This window comes from Polyodon spathula, chromosome 5 (genome assembly GCF_017654505.1).
Source record: "Polyodon spathula isolate WHYD16114869_AA chromosome 5, ASM1765450v1, whole genome shotgun sequence".
NCBI classification, from domain to species: domain Eukaryota; kingdom Metazoa; phylum Chordata; class Actinopteri; order Acipenseriformes; family Polyodontidae; genus Polyodon; species Polyodon spathula.
Genome location: NC_054538.1, coordinates 68,702,706 through 68,720,787, shown reverse-complemented (window position 1 = coordinate 68,720,787; position 18,082 = coordinate 68,702,706). Strand labels below are relative to the sequence as shown.

General features: G+C 39.2%; 1 protein-coding gene across 1 annotated transcript in view; it reads right to left on the bottom strand.

The window, feature by feature from the left end:
* The window catches only part of kif6 (kinesin family member 6), a 105,068-nt gene that overhangs the window by 65,046 nt on the left and 21,940 nt on the right, over nt 1–18,082 (bottom strand). The window contains exons 7-10 of the mRNA XM_041251136.1: nt 16,252–16,458; nt 15,639–15,782; nt 15,042–15,128; nt 3,776–3,879 (exon numbers count right to left, since the gene is read on the bottom strand). Coding sequence (XP_041107070.1) covers nt 3,776–3,879; nt 15,042–15,128; nt 15,639–15,782; nt 16,252–16,458 — 542 coding nt within the window. The remainder of the gene's footprint in view (nt 1–3,775; nt 3,880–15,041; nt 15,129–15,638; nt 15,783–16,251; nt 16,459–18,082) is intronic.

Genomic DNA, 18,082 nt, shown 5'->3' with positions numbered 1-18,082 from the left:
GAAGACTGTAACTCCTTTAGAGTTGCCATAGGCCTCTTGGTGGCCTCCCTGACTAGTGCCCTTCTCGTCCGGATACTCAGTTTTTGAGGATGGCCTGTTCTAGACAGATTCACAGTTGTGCCATTTTCTCTCTATTTCTTAATAATGGACTTTACTGTGCTCTGGGGGATATTCAATGCCTTGGAAATGTTCTAATATCCTACCCCTGATTGCTGCTTTTGAAGAACCTTATTCCGGATTTGCTTTGAATGTTCCTTCGTCTTCATGATGTAGTTTTTGTTAGGAAATGTACTAGCCAACTGTTGGACCTCCCAGAGACAGGTGTATTTAACCTGAAATCATGTGAAACACCTTAATTGCACAAAGGTGGACTCCATTCAACTAATTAAGTGACTTCTAAAGACAACTGGTTGCACCAGGGCTTATTTATGTGTGTCATAGCAAAGGGGGTGAATACTTATGCAATCAATTATTTTCTGTTTTATATTTGTAATTATTTTTCACTTTGACATTAAGGACTTTTTTTGTGCTGATCAGTGGCAAAACCTCCTAATTAAATCCATTTTGATTCCATGTTGTAACACAATAAAATATGGAAAAGTCCAAAGGGGGTGAATACTTTTGAGAGCCACTGTAACTGCTGTTGCCCTGACCTCTGAGACTGGTCACAGGTTTTCCTTACTTTATATTAAATAATTAGCTGTTATGCAGTGCAGTTTTCAAGTAAATTGCATAACTTTAAATGATCCTGTTCTAGAACAAAATGTAAAATATAAAAAAACACAAAGCATTACTGGGAGTAATACAGGCACTATTTTCAGTAGGCTGCGCTAGCCATTGGTGAGCTCTGCAATTTAATGAACGTTGAAGAAATATCTGTTTATCTTTAACATTGAAAGTTATTTCTGTTTTCAATTTTACTGTACAACATTGTGTCATCTGGCACCCCTAAAGTGCATTAAAAACTCTGCAGGAATCTTTCAGAGAAAGTACAGGGAAAGGAACTCTGGAATGAAGGTAAAGCAATCAACACTCTCACTTGCCAAGGCAGCATTTCCCGATTTCTCCAACTATGCTCCAACTGGCATTCGGACATTGCGTGTGGGAGGGTTGTGATGGGGAATCAAGACAAGGAAACCAGGTTTGCATTAGCCGTTTGGGAAACATGGAGCAATTTTTTCCTTAAGAGATAATATTTTTGGAGGAGACAGTATACCTTCTGTAGAAAACATGTCCAGCACTCAAGCTAAAGTGGAAAGGATGTGCTTCCTTTGGGGTACGGAAGCAGGAAAGGGGATGCACACCGCCATAGTTTGGGGAATAAATTGTATTTTAAAATGACAGTCAAACTTGTGAGTAGTCCCTGTTTCCACACTGGTTTGTAAACGTGAATTTAAAAGGTGCAGTATTCTGCTTTTGCTTTTTTTTTCCACATTTATTTTGAAAAAACCCAGCCCCAGTGTTTCTACATGCCAATCCATATGTAATGTCATGTATCTTGTACTGCATATAAAGCCTATTGCAGTGGGGTTATCAAGCAAGTTGGGAGACATAAAATAATCCATGAGTAACTGTGACAGTGTGCTTCGCCCGTGTGTATTTTGTGTTATATGTTGCGTGTGGTGTGTTAATGTTGGGGTATAGATATTGCTGCACGGGATATAAATGGGTCTGTGTAGCATGAGCGATTTAAAATATGTAGTTGTATTTAGGCATGGGGATTGCACAAATTAGTTCACGTGCTGGGATTCAACTGAATAATTAATTAGTAATTAAATCCCAGCACAACAGTATATATAGATGCATGTTTCACTCACTCGGGGTTGTGTGTTCAGTGAGTGCAGAACGGGTGTGGAGAGGAGAGAATTAAAAAACTAAACCGAAGGAAAAAGTAAATATAAGTTGCTTTGACTCACCGTGTTTGTTTGTCTGTTCATCCACTTGTTTGTTTGTTTTGGCTACTGTGCCATTTTATTTTACAAAGTGTTTTCTGTTTAAACCTTTTATTTACAATAAACTCATTGAGCACCGCAGCGTGTCAGTTTCAACCCCTGTACTGCTTGTCTGCGTGTGTGTTCCTTTCTGGCCTGATGTCACCCTACAGGCAGCCTGTTCACAGTAACATAAACATACAGTGACACAAACCAGTATTCAGGTTTGACTGCTGATTAGTGATGCTTAGGGACAGAACATTTGTTGCCTTATTAAACACCAGGATATCCCTGAATAGGTCATTGTACCACTGCAGAATGGCTGGGTGTGACGGTGTGATTTGTGTTTTGTATTTAATGTATTATTTTGCATTTTTATTATGTTTGGCAGGACGAGCAAGGTGCCACCCTCCATTACATGTTATTGTTTCCTGTTATGTTATTGTTTCCTGAGAATGCGTGACAGTCAGCTACTGATTGTTTAAACTGGCTGACAGTCACGCAAATTACTAAACCCATGCAAATGTGACAGAGGAATAATAATATAATTAATAGCTAGTTATTCCCTTGGTCACGACTATATAGACCTGCAGCTTTGGTTGCATGGTGGTTGAGTGTTCATGAGTGGAGAACGGTAGTTGAGAGAGGAGGTAAAACAGAAACATACAAAGTAAACAACTGCTATGCGTGCTGGTTCAATACCAGCATGATACGTGTGGCAGTTATTATTTGTTTGTTTGTTTGTTTTGGCCTACATCTGTTTATTTTGAAAAGTCTTTTGTTTTTGTAAAACCATTTTATTTAATAAAGAACTGAGCACCGTTGTATCTCAGTTTCACCTCGCACTAGCCTGTTTGTGATGGTTTCTGTTTCTGGTCTGACGTCACTCATACAGCCATCCTTGTTACACAGGGCGAGAACATTTTTCTGCATTTTGCACCCAAAAAATGTGTTTCTGCAACGGTCACTGTCGAGACTGGTATCACAGTGACTCTGTATTTGTAGTAAATGGATAACATTTTGGTTGCATATTTTTGAAGAGGGATACCCATATAGTTAGCAAACAAGGGTAGGTCTAATGGGTAATAAATGTTCCACCCCCAAATTGTTACCAAATTTTATCACAGTAGGACATGTGGTTCTCTAGATAAAAGTAAAACTTGTAAATAAGGCAATTTCTTGAACTTCACATAAACCTTGTATTCCCAATATCCACTACACTCTAACTTGTGTACAAGGCAAGGTTCATCACTATTAGATAAAGCTATAGCCAGAGATGTCCCTCTCGCAGGATTAAAAGAAGACCTAAGAAACAAAACAAAACAACAAAAAGACACCACATGGCCACGCTAGCACCGGTGGAGCTGTCTCAGCTAATGGCATCAGTAGAGGGCTTGTGATGGAGTTGTGGTTTCTACAGTATATTGGAATAAATCCTCTTGAATAGCCCATTGGAGACACCACACTGTTTTCTATGGTTTGACCTTCTCTGTGAACAAATTCATAATCTTCCTAAGAGTAGCAATTAAAGTATATTTTAATGTGTACATTCTTTGCTGATAACCTGGACCTCCTGTTGACGGTCTGTGTGATTTGCTGGACACAGCTGAACTCTGCCTTATCTAATGATAGTAACTTGCAGAAAATATAGGGTGTTGTATTTCCTATTACAAATCTACAAAAACAGCAGAGGTAGTTTAATAAGGGCAATATGGTAAGGATGTACTCTAAATACTGAGCTAAAACAAGGGACACATTTTAATGATCTACACTGCAGAGGATTGAAATCCTTCATAAGAGACAGGACTAATTAGACAAACTAAATAAATCAAAACCAGGATTACTTCTGGAGCTCATCCTCTGCGAGTTGGTCAGTTCTCTGCTCTCCGGTCACCATGGCGAGTTCGTCCTTCAGCGCCTGGATCTCTCTCTTCAGGCGGATAATCACCTGGAAAGACAGTACAGCTCGAGTCATTTCCCTCCCTCTCCTTCCTGCCTGCCTGGCTGCCTCCCTCCCTCCCTCCCTTCCATTCAGCTCCATGCTCGGAAAGTCTGGCAAGTTCCGCTACCATCCGCATACAGATTAAAAGCAAATGCTTCAAATTTAAAAACAGATTGAGGGAGGCTTCATGAATTCAAACCACCAGGGCAGAACCCTCTTCATCTGGCAGAGTTTCTAGCAACAGCAACCAGTCACTGTTAAATATCTAGCAGTCTATCTTCAGTGCCTATCTCTGGCTTTTCACTAAAACGTGCTACCAGCACATAGGTACCATGTTGGCTGTAGACAATGCGGTACTACTTAGGTAAAATATTAGATTATAACCATCTTTAGATTTTTAATTGATGGAAAAATGATCAGGGGTTGAGGAAAAACACATACCGTGTGGTAGTACAAGCTACTGCCATTGTATTATATAAAACAGAGACCTTTCAATTCTCATCTTTAGGGACCCCTACATGATGTGTATGAATAATGTGTTTAAAGCCCTTTTTGATTAGTGAATGTAACTCAAGCACGGTGACAGTTTCTCTTGGGAAAGAATCTTTTGGCTTGATCGACAATATGAATCATCAACATAGGCATAAATTAAGTGTTCAGGATCACAAAGCAAAACTAATGTCATCTTCAGTCCACACTGCAGCATTATGTCACCAGAATCCCTTCTTCAGCAGTTCCCAGTGAAAGGCTGTAATTATATTATATATAACTGAAAGAGAGGTATTTTAGTCAAGTAATAAGAGTTAAGGATGAGGGGCCATCAGTAGGTGGAGCAGCTACCTAATGAGCTAGCATTTCATGTCTTCTGAAGACTAAGTCCAAATCATAAAACCACCAAACAATTTATAAGTCTGTGGGGTTCTAGACTGAATGGCATGGGGTGTTTAGTTATAAGATAAATCTTTCTTGGCATATACCTGCACTGTGCCTGAATCTTGACAGTGGCAGTGTCCCTCAATCTATATTTAGGGCCTCTGATTTTCGGTTTTAACTGATAAAACCCGATAAAACACCACCAACGAAAAAAATGGAATCGGTGGATAGCCAATAAACACCGGAAAAACACTGAATAACCATAGAAATGGTTAATCTATTCACAATGACTTTGCCCTTTTCCCATTAAAAAAAAATAAAACCTACTACAAAAATAATAATAAATCAATTTCCCAGTGCTGCTGGGCAATGTCCCGCCTTCCTGACTTGTATCTATCATTGATACGTTCTGAATACTTTAAACCTGCCCCAACTACTGAATGACAGCACATTTCTACATTTCTATTGGAGACTCCGCTTGCGAGATCTAAAACAAGATTACAATCAGGAATGGAGGCTTGTTAGCAGGATTTAAAGCTGTATTACAGTTAAGATACAGAAGATTTAAAACAGAATTGTGACGAAATGTACAAAATGCCTACACACAAAAACCCCAGAAGAATGTGCCTATGACCATAGGGATTTCATTGTTGAAGACAGCAAAGGAAAGATGGTACAACTTAAGTGTGCAAGTACTGTCGAGATACTACTATACATATTTTGACAGAAAAAAAAACAAAAAAACATTCAAACATTTTGGAATGTAACCGAAAACACTCATTTCATACAGTATATCAAAAACGAAAGCCCTGAAAAACAATGATTTACATAAAACTCAAAAATAGCTAAAAAAATAAGCACCAAAAAATACAATTAATAAAACCCCAAAAACAGAGGCCCTACCTATTTTCAAGTAATACATAATTAAATAAATAAAGAAAGAAAGAAATAAAAGGGCAGTGAATGACAATACTCTAGTAGATACTGGGTTAAAATCCATTTTGGTTCAAGAAGGTAGAAACAGAGTACCTGCCAAATAAAAACGGGCACCCTCCCAGTACTCCAACTGGCCTAAATTAATTTCCACTTTCCAATCTATTAGATCCATTAGATTCCAATCTATCCCCATCTGCCATAGACGAAGACATGACATAAAATAAAAACTCAACAGCATGCTAGGACAGTGGACCTTAATAAGCACCAGTGATTGGCAGGCACCCAGTTCATAAAACATCAGCAGCGTGGTGCTAAAATTCCACCACAAACAGCTAGATCTCTGAATAAACATTCCAAACACACTAACACCAAAGCACTAAACACAGGGCCAGACAAGGATACACAGCATGGGCACTACATGTTAATGCTTAGAAGTATCTTGGCTTTTTCATATGCCACACGATACTAAAACAGTACGTCCCTTACCTGCTATTAGGACGAAACTTCAAAAACGCTACTTTTAATCTTACATAAAAAAATCACTGGCAATTACATTTTTACACATTTTATAGGGCATTACGGTGCAATGCAAGAAAAAAGACTTGTTTTTACAATCCACACTCTATAACCTATTTTTTTTTTTTTCTGAGCTCTTTTTGCATTCATGGTCAGTTTTATTTTATTTATTTTTATATTTTATTTTATTTTTAGTTTTATTTTACTTTGTGCTGCCAAACGGCAATACAACTAAACAATAATTTGTTGCACAGTCTGTATAACAAGTAACAGAATGTTCCTGATACTGTTATTGTTTCAAACGCATGTTAATGCAAGAAAAGCAAGAATGCCCATTAGCCTCTTCATATCTCCTTTATTATGAGAGATTCAGATTCACCCTTTTAGCATCAATTTTTTTAACTTAATGTGACAATAGCCAAGAATGCAGTTTTGCCTTTTTTGCAGGTAAGGGACAAGTAGTACTAGTGTGCAGTAGTCTCTGATGTTGCATTGTGGAATATTTGAGGATGCAACAGTTCATCTAGAATTCTGTATTAGTAATAGTTGCATAATCTGAATTAATGTAATGAAAAAAGTGAAGAAGAACCAAAAAAGCTGGGTAAAAAGGGGACCAATATTCATTCTAATAAAAGGTAAGAAAATGGATTTAAAAGTATTAGTTAGAATCACTTTAACATCATCCTGTGTGTGTTCTGCTTCATTCTCTATTGTTCATTTAGCAAGTCTGCTTTTTAAATATCTGAAGGGAGGTGGTTGAAAAAAAATGACCACTGTGCAGCAGTCATTTCTGTCCAGTCTGAAACTGTGGTTTTGCATAGAGATCTTGTCACTACTGCAGAGGGCAGAAATTACAGTTGCAAAGTTCAGTTTCTAAAAACATAAATGGTTGCATGTTGTATGAACTACTAATTTTAGCAGCTCTACTAAGAAAGGTAGCTCATGCAGCATACAGACCCAAGTTAGTCTAGTTGTTAAATAATTATCGAAGTAGAAACAGAAATAGAGAATGCAAACATACATAATTGGAAAATAAAGAGGCAAGAACAATATTCTGAAAATGTGGATGGTATAAACCGGTGTACAGTATGAGTAAAATTACTGTTAAAGGAGAGTGCTCCAGACCAGATTTACAGTATTCTAGCACTTTAAGAGACAGTAACTAACAACTCCATTTTTAATTTGCTTTGCACATACAACCTATTGTCTGTTTTGTTGACTAGTATTACTTTAAAAAATGTCATGTTCTGTGAGGTCTGTGTGTTGTTAAAGGGCTACATCCTTTTTTTCTTTCTTTTTTTGTACACAAGCACCCCCCATCACAATAATCCCCAAAATAACTAGTTAATAAAATAAAATAAACAAACACATCTTGCAGATTTGTAATCTGGTCAAAGTTGTCTCCACTTCAACTGTGTACATTAAATTGCCACCACATCACAGACATCTCATATAATTTGATAATAAAAAATAACACGTCTTGCTCAACAAGAACTAAAATGACGTTAGGACTTTGAAACAACCAAAATAAACATTAAACAACTGTCTCGTCACCAGGCCCATCAAGAGACGTTTGTTGGCTGGCGGCTCCCACCACCTCTCACCCCCCCAGTCGTATTTTTAGATTTAAACAGAATAAATATAAAAATAGATTTTATTAATCAGTTTTAACCTTTTTAAACCATTTAAAAAGTATTTTAATGTGCAAAAATGAACTCATTATTAGTCCATCTCTGGATGTAGTAATTGGTAGTTTAAATAGTGAGTTTCAGTAGTAATTATGCTCTACAACATTTAATAAACTAAACCACTATGGTACTTACAAAAAATCCTGGTGCGCTGGACACCCGCTCGCTATGCTGCTTCTGATGCACTTGCTGCAGAAGCCAGAGCAGCAAGACCATGGTGGTGAGACGGGCCAGTCAAACATTAATGTGCTTCACTCATTCCCACCCCTATATCTCTAAGTAATTCAAAGAGGTATGTCTTCCTGACACATCAGTAACCTTTTTAAGCAATTGACAGGTGGTTATGGCTATGAAAAACTGCCTTAAATGTAAATGTTATTTTTTTCATCTTCCGATTGGCAGATTTGCTGTCAGTCGAGTCTGTAGAAAGCTTGCAATTATTATTTCTCACCAACTCATCATGTACATTTAACAAAAAAATATTTTTCTATAAACAGAAATCACTCTATAATGGAAACACTAAAGCACAAATATAACCCTAACTAAACTGGAGTCACAAACCCAATAAAAACAGAGTTTTAGTTCCAGAACTGAGAACAATCAGGCATGTGACTGCCTTCAAGGTGGTAATTAGCAGCACTGCCAGACAAAGCCGCCTTCCTGATGATGGATTAAGTCAACGTGTCCTTGTGAAGCACATCTCCACACAGCTCAGTCACTCTGGTCTTCATGAAGTCTGCGGGAAAGCTTTGGCCTGCGCCTAGTGACTGTGCATTTGTGCAAAAGAAAGAAGCTTAGCAAAAGCTAGATGTGAGCAGTTTTGGATGGTATTCCTCTGAATATCAAGTTCAGCCAGGGTCAGAGTAATACCTATATACCATCTTAGTAAAAGATTACTAGAAATTATTATTAGTTCCTGTCAACTTTTTGTATATTAAAAGATATCAAGGAACTATCAAATAAGAGAAGGGATGTTAACCCTGGTGTCTTATGTCACATTCAATCTAAACCAGTCTCTTTCCAATATTAAACTGGGGTTGCAGCCGGTTCCATCTGCAATCTCCAATCCAGTCGGAAACCGGACATTACATAAAATTAAAAGATCACCGGTAACTACCAAGTTTTTATATTATTGCTTTTTATAGATTAACCCAACAACCTCCATCATTTCCCTGACAGTATATTATACTAGAACTGGCACTGCTGACATATTTTCCTTCTGCAGTAGGAGATTTTAAAAAACTGCCTCTTTAGGAAACAGATAGAGTTCTACCAGTCCACAATCTCATCTGATGCTGTGACAGAGTCTGAAATAAAAAAAGTTTTGATCTCAGTCTGCTGATGGAAGGGAACACATCTGATTTAAATCAATTTCAAGTCAACTCCAGTGGCAGATGGAAACATACAGCTCACAGTTTCATCTTGGATAAATTGTCAAAATATTCCCAAATTAGCAAAAAACTTGAATTCAAATAGACAACTTTCCATTTCTCTAGCGTGTTCTCTTTCTTTTTAGCTAAGGAACACAACTGGCTCGTTATTCAAACCTGATTTCTCAATTAAATCTCTCTTAATTGACCTACCGCAAACAAACATGCAGCTCTGAATTCCCCCTGCCCTGCACATTTTATCTGGCCAGACGAGCCTGCAAGAATTTTGCACCGCGTTCCAAAACATTTTCTCTGTCTGGCTCTAACAGCACTGTGTTTGGGTTGCAGGTATGCACTAATTAGCCTGTCTGGTCAGCTCTGAGTAATTGCTTCATTATGAGTTTTTGTAACTTGTGGAGGCTACTCTGTTTGGGCTCTGGGTCATTAGTTTGGGAGACTTGTTTATGATCTTGGGGGGGGGGGGGGTACATTCATAGATGTTGACTTCTATAAACTAGGTGTAGAAAAGCCTTGTAAGTAATGCCAGGTAATGGCAAGAATGCAGACCTCAAACAAACAAGCATTCTGTATTCTTGAGCGCTGGGTGTCTCAGTGAGTCAGTAACAGTATATAAGGCTTTCTATCAGGTTAATGACTTTAAGAAGGTCAGAGGGTTTTTACCCTGTGACAAGTGTACAAAAGTACCAAAAGAAATGTAAATGATGCTATGCAATTATACAAAAAATGTATTTGTCTGTCTTTCACATATATTGTTTTAAAAACTGGTTCCCTGAAATAGAAATGTAACCATTACTGAAAGGATATTTACCTCCTAAAGACCCGAATCCTGAAAATGGTATACCAAAACTGCTCGCTGAGCCAGTGACGCAGTTGTGGCCCTGCCCCCAAGGGTAGAAAAGGACTGAGAGGACAGACCCAGAGTTGCAGGCTTGATGGGTCGTGATGCAAAAAGGTCCCCCGCGTCTGACTGAGCAGGTTGTGGCGCTTCGGCAGTCTCTACGGCTGGACGCTCAGGAGATACATCAGGGTTGAAACCCAGAGTCTCCTGGACCAATAATGGGCTACTAGGAGCACCCTGGCCCGGTCCTGCCTGATTTTCTCCAGACACAGCGGGAGCACGGCAAGTGGTGGAAAGGCAAATAACAAATGCTTCGGCCACTAGTGTGCCAAGGCATTAATTGCCATTGGGTCCCTGCCTCCTATTATGGAGAACCAGAGGACAGTGGGTTGATTCCTAGGAGACAAAGAGGTCATTTTTTTGCAAGGCCAGGTAAACTGCTTGCAGTTCTAAAACGTTGATTTGGAAACCCTGCCATGCACACACCGGCTGGACGCGTTCGTGGTAACAACCTCCATTTTGGTGACACTAGCCAGTGCTATGCCTAGGCTTAGATGGGCCGACTGTTTCCACCAAAAGAGTCCCTTTAGACAGCGGTGAGACACTATCAATAGGAGGTCGCGGTTCATTGTGGGGTGAAAAACCCTGCTGTTGAACAAAGCCTACAGAGGGCGCACACGCAGGAGACCCAATGGAAGCGTTTGGGAAGCTGCTGCCATCAGGCTCATAAGTTTTTGAAACGTCACTACCTGTTGAGCTGAAAAGCTCCAAAAAGGTGGTTATTCTGTGCACTCTGTTGTCTGACAGAGTGGCCAGCATGGCCCCGGAGTCCAAGCACACTCCTAGATAGGAGGCTGTCTCAGAAGACATGAGCTAGCTCTTTGCACGATTCAACGTAAGGCCCAACCGATGAAGGTGGCTGATGACGAGTTTCATGTGGGCCTCTGCCTGTGCTGGAGATGGCACAAATGAGCCAGTCGTCCAGATAATTGAGCACTCTAATGCCTTTGAGTCTCAATGGGGCCAGGAAAGCATCCATGCACTTCGAGAAGGCACAGGGAAGCTAGGGAGAGGCTGAACGGCAAAACCCGATACTCTTATGCAGACAGGCCTGCACATAGAATCTGTAAAAAACACAAAGAGAAAATACTTTCTCAACAAAAACAGTAATTAAAACAATTACATAATAATATAAACTGTTTCGTATGGTGCTAAAAAGCAAAACCGAGAAATAAAATAAGCACCAGCAGGAGCTATGCAGCCTGTGTGAGAGCACAAAGTCAGCCGGCTTATGTTGCTGGATCCCTGGGAAGGAGCGACTCTAGCCGCTGGCTTCACGCAGGGGACAAGGCTGCAGTGGGACGTAACAAGCAACAGGCTGTAGTGCATACAATACGCTGTGACATGCTGGCGAGTGGATAGAGGCCCAGAGACAGACTGCAGTTCAAAAAAATTATACTTTTATTATTAATAAGCACAAATAAAAGGGCACAAGGGCCAAAACAAAGGTATTTATACACAAAAAACACAACACAAAACAAGACTTACAAAAATAAAGGTTTCCAGGCTTTTACAAAAACACAAAACAGCATATCAAAAAAAACAGCAAGCACAACCATCTGCTTGCTTCCTCAGCTTCCTCAGCTTCCCCTGCTCCCTGCTCCCTGCTCCCTGCTCCCTGCTCCCTGCTCCCCAAGATGGAAAGTTGAGGCCTCCTTTTATGTCAGGTGGCTGGGTGCTGATTGATCGTTAATTAATCCAATCAACCCCAGCCACCTGAAAACAATAAACCCAGGCAGGTAGGGGAATTTAACCCCATCCCTGTAAATCTATAAAGGGCAGAGCTCTGCTCTGCCACATACGCATAATTAGTAAAAATTATTGCAGCGATTAGTTTAAATAGCACATATAATTTGTGTAAAAAAAACACAACAAATGCAAAATATATACAGATAGAAGCAATAATGTACATATCTGAACTTAACTGAAGGCTCTATGATCAGGTTAGCCTTGAAAGATAAAATGGTGCTTTTGTGTCCTCGGGGGCAAGGCCACGATTGCATCTGGCTCGGCGAAAGCTTTGGTATATAATTTTCAGGATTTGGGTCTTTAGGAGGTAAATGCCCATCCGGTAATGGTTACATTTTGTACTTGAAAGGGAACCCTCATTAAAGAAAGACCAAGCTTTGTTATGGTAATTGATACTGCTGCCTCAGTGCTACCACATCTCATGGAAATTGTGTTTTCCATTATAGCACTTTTTAAGTTAGTGATGTTTGTATCATACTAGTTAGCTCGTGTCAATCAACTATTCAATTAGTTCTCTAAATTAACTAAACTAAAATAAATTAATTAATATAACTTTTCAAACCTGGGTATAAGCTACTGCTTTGAGTCCTGAGATAATTTAACTTAATTCCTAAATGCACCTGTGAAGCAGAATCATGTTTCAAAAATGTTTATTTACTCTGGTCTGAGTCTTAAAATGAGCCACACGCTACAAATCGGCTTGCTATGCACCCAAAGCACCCTTATCAAGACTGCTTAATAAATTGATCCGAAACCTGAAAAATGAGATTGCCTTTCCATCCAAAATTTAAGCTCTGAAAAATCTTTGCTGATTACAAAAATTCTGTGTTTACTTCGATGTAAACGCCATACTTATTAGATTTGTGTGCATAAATGTTCTTCTTAAGCTCACCGTTATATTTATGCTAACTCCCTAAACTCACTCACTAACTTGGAACCCAGTAATGACAGCAAGACAGTTTATTTTAACCATTTTAGGGCAGACAGTTAACAAATGGGAAGTTACCTAGATTGACTACCTAGCATCTGTTTAGGTTAGTTAAAATATACTGTAACAAGGTAGTAAAGACATGACAGGACAAGTGCATCTCTGCTCCCTTATAAAAGTTTACCATAGTAACAGCATAGCAAAAAGTAAAAAAGGCCAGTGACAGCATGGTAAAGCACACTTAGCTTTCCGCATTTTTGGTTTACTCTGAAAAAAAACTACAGGATTTTTTAAATTTTTTTACCTGAACAGATTTTTTGTCTACTATTCAGCATTTACCCAGTACTCTTTTCTAGGAAATACACACTATTTTGATTAAAATGCTGTTTTATTTTGACTCCAACATTGTAATAAGCAGCCCTACTCAGACCTAGGATAACGTTCAAACGTCACACATGATTGGTTCTGTCACTTCACAAACACATCATCAGCTGATTCTGCTGGCCAATGGTTAATCAAAGTCAGATTATTGTGGCAAGTGCTGGGTGTAGTAACTAGCTTCATCAAAAACTAAACTGAAATACTTTCACAAAAATATAATATTTTGAGTCGATGAGAAATGGGGAGAAAACATAAATCAGTTTATAAATATTTAAAAGAAATATTATTTCGAAGTATACAAAAAGTGGGCCAGATGAGGCAGAGGATGCACTGCGGTGCAAATACTGCTGCATTGAAGTACATGTTCGCATTGCCAGAATAAAAAGACACATTAAAACTAAAGCAAGAATGTTAACTGAGAGACAAGCAATCCAAAAGAGAGCGCAGAATGACTGTGTCAATGAGTTTGTCAGAGCTCTGTCTTTGCTGGACAGCCACTGTTTACTGCAGAGGGGTGTGGTGACTTTGTGTGACAGTACTGTCCATCACATCAGCTAAAACACTGCCTAACGCCAACAATCTTACTCGGAAATGCTTTAGTTTGTAAACATATGAAACTCATTGATGGAAATGCCCAGCATGATTAAATAAATCAAGCAAATAAACCTGGCTTGTTTTGTGCTGATGTTACGTTCATATTTCACAGATTCTGCTTCACCATACATGGAAATATTTGTCAGGGAAATTAAACTTAATCAGAAACCAGAAATGCTATGCATCATATTCTACATGTAAAGTGTGTATACTGAGAATGTGATTTCCCAATTTTTACCGATGTTTCAATTAAAAACAATTTTTTACAGATTTTACCTCTATTTTAAAATTTTTTAAAATAAACTCAGAAAACTTCCCAGGAAAAATGTGTTAAGATAACCAAAAATACGGAATGCTAAGCATACTGTATGTACGTACTGTGAAGCCCAGAGAGGTTTGGTAAAATTTGCTATTTTCCTCACCTTGGTTTGACAAACTGTCTGGAAACTAATCAGTGAAATTGGTAGGGTATGGGATTTGTATGGTATGGGATTTGTAGTGCAGTGCACACCAATAAACTACATTACCAGTACACATTACGATTGAGCTATGAGTTTAGATCCGACTGTCAGGTTGTTTTTTTTTTTTTTTTATACTTTTCAGCTGAAAAAATAAATCACGTTTATTGTTTATAGCCAACCTTTAGGAATTTCTAGTCGCATATGTTGTCTAAATTAAAACGTACATTCACACAAGCACTGTCTTATTCTCATATGCAGAAACTGTTGGGATTTTTTCATCTGTGCTAAAGGACGAGACAGAAGGCTCTGCCCATCAGCCGAAACAAAAACTGTTGTATGCTTATAAGCTAGTGCTTGTTCTGATTTGTCCCGAGATCCCCTGAAAATCCACCTGTGGATCGCGATCCGCATATTGGCTACCGCTGCAGTAGATGATCTATATTCTACCACCATGTGGTACCAAAGTCTTTATGGTGCGCTGGAACTAGGGGTGCTGGGGGTGCAGCAGCACCATCTGTCTTTGCATGCTTTCCATCATATACAGGGGTTTCAGTTTTGTTAAATGGCTTTCAGCACCCCCAATTTAAAAATTGTTCTAGTGTCATTGCTGCGTCTCTTTAGTGTATTTCTGTCTATAAATATTTCTGTCTGGCTAAATATCAGTGAACAAATCAAGTTATTTCTTAACAAGTACAAACTTTTTAGATAAGGTCCAGTTGTGCATCTCCAGACCAGGCTATAAAACTGTCTTACCAGTCCTGGGTCCAGCTCTTCATTGAGCACAGCCTCGTTCTTGATCAGCGCTACTCTCTGTGCGAAGCGACATGTTGAGATCGATTCCTGCGAGAGCCAAACACATAAAACTTTTTATAATATTACTCTACACCCACTGGATTCATCTCAGGACTCTGCTGAAGTTCGTATGTTGAAACAAAATAGTCATTTTAAGTGCTCTGGTAGCTTAGCATTAGACTAATTTAACATTGCTTCTTGAAATATACAAGTGTTCCTGCAGTGCTGTAGCACATGGAAAGATTACAGCTGTGTCCCATACAGCTGTTAAAGTTTGATATTGGGGTAGCAAAAGGAGATCCTGGTGGGTTCAGATACTTTTATAACCAGGCACCCATTCCTACCTCCAGTTGATACCCCTCAGAGCTTGTTGCTACATACAGAGCAATCCACTACGGCTGCAATAACAAATGTTCAAATGTTTTAACATCAGTCGATGTTAAATGTTAAGAATGCTGCCTGAAACTAACACTCTACTAAACAATTAAACTCTTAATTACTTTTCAATATTAAACACTTAATCAATGGAAGCCACAGGGAATTCCAATTGTCACGTACATCTATGTTCCTCTTCTCCACAGAGAGTGTGGCAATCATGGTAGTCATGCAGTTTCCACCCAGACTGTCCCGCAGCACAGAGGTCATCATGGAATTCCTGTATGGAATGTGGGAACGATTCTTCTCAGAGAGGGCAATGATTACCTGTGGGGGGGGGGTGGTAGAAAATAAAAAACCTTACAGCTATTGACAAAATCCAATATTGATGCGTTACAGCACCATCTTGCAGTCCAAAGCCTATTCCAGGTTGTAGTGACAGGCTGATGTGTTACAGATCCCTAGTACACAGGTGAACCCTGAGTTTGACTGTATTGCCAATCAATTATACCAGTACAATATATCAAGTATGGGCAACTTCAGTCCAGGAAAGTTAAAGGTGCAAACTGAAATATTTATTGCTTTTGGATCTGGATGGAGGTTCAATTAAACAAATAGGGCAAAAAATGAATGGTTAAAAATCAGGATAAGCACATTCCTCTGAATTGGACAATTAAGATAACAAGGTTTTAAGAGATCTTTCAAACTTTCAGTTGATGCTGGAGTCCACATTTCCCTAATCTACAGTTGCACACCCCATAATTGAGGTGGCAGAGAGCTTGTGAGAGTGGCATACCTGTTCCAGGTAGTGCAGCGACAGGTTGATGTACTTGGCCTCGGTCAGCAGCTGCCCCCCCATCCCGGTCTTACCCACGCGCTCAGACCCTGCCAGGTCCACCAGGTGCAGTTTGGAATGCCGCACTGTGGCAGAGCCCGGCTCCCGGCCGGACACGTGGATAGTGAAGATACAGTGGGAGCGGGTAGAGGCCTGGTTCATCGGGGTCTGTCAGACAGAGAGATATGAGAGATAAGATGAAAATCATACACATACAGGGCTTCTGACTTTAGGGTTTATAGAATTACTACACCCCAATGGAAATATTTACAATTATGCATTTATTAACTTGACAGATTGCTAGTAATGTTGTGTAGTTATAATCAGGGTTCATTTGTAAACCGATGATCCTTTCTAAGCCAATGATCCTGTTTTGTAAAAAGTGTATCTTTTTTCCTTTTTAATAAGTGCACTAAATGAAAGTATATTGCAGTGTTAAGTTTGTGATGTTTTATACGTTAGAACACTTTAAACAGTTTTTTTAGTTCTAAAAATTTGACCTGAATTGTTTAACAGCAAAAAATAAAACCCCAAAATCAAAACCCATAGCCACAATTTAGGCATTGACTGCATAACAGATCCATCAAAATGGATGGACTGTTTTGATATTATTGATTTCATGATAAATACTTTATAAACAAGGTATGGAAGTAAAACATTTATGGCATCATGGTATCAAACCACTCTGAGCAGCAGCAGCAGTATTGTGGTACCTGTTAACTGCTATTGAAATCCCAGCAAGCTCGGAAACTTCCAATGTGTTCTTATTGGTTTAAAAAGCAAGAACACATGCACAAGCAACTTTGAATTAAAATAGATTTACTGTATTTAAAAAAATCCCTGATGTATTAAGAAAGACCCCTTTCATTAAACAAATGAAGATTAACGAGCACTTATAACAATACCTATAGGACACTGTTATTCGTATGTATTTAAAAATGTATTTCTCCCCAGTGATCTCACCCATGGGACTAAGCTTGTAGTCTGATGAATAAGAAAGATTTGTCTCCCCATTCACTCAGTTATAAAAAACACAGCTGTAGAGTGTTCAGAAAGACAGATGAGGAACTTATGGCCAAAATTTCAAAAAAGTGGGTTAAAAAAAACTTGACGTTTGTGTGTGACAGGACGGCGTAATAATGACGTCCCCAGACCAGGAAGCTGACAGAGGCAGGACTGCGGGTTTATGCGCTGGGGTGCGTTTTTAATCAAAAAATAAATAATTTAACAAAACAATGCTCACAGAGCAAAATAAAAAGGTTTAACAAAACAAAGTCGGGATCACAGAACATTCTGACACCCAAACAAATACCGTGCTAGTCTGCCCAGCACGAGCAGCGATTGCTTTCTTTCTGTTTTCATTTTACTTTTACTTTTGTTTTTCTCCCGTCTCGCTCCCACACCTTTCTCCTCTTTGAACACCCACCCTGTTCAGCCAAAGCTGCTGGTTTTTATACATGTGACCTTTAATTAGCAATAAATTAATCAATCTGGAGATGGTCACATTCCACACGAGTTTAGTGGAATGGGGCTTTAACCCCCATCCATGCTGCCAAACAATAACAAATAAACACTCAGAACACAACCAGTGACCACACAAGGAGAAAGTGGTGTCCCAGCACTACCACAGCTCAGCGTAAACAAATTAACAAGACTATCATCCTCCTCGCAAACAAGAAAAATGGGAGCTTTGGCGTGCAGGGGAAAGTGGAACTACAGCTGCTCGGCATGCGAGAGGAGGAGTGGAAAAACAGGGGTGCATGTGGACAGGGAGCGGTGCCAAACCTGGGAG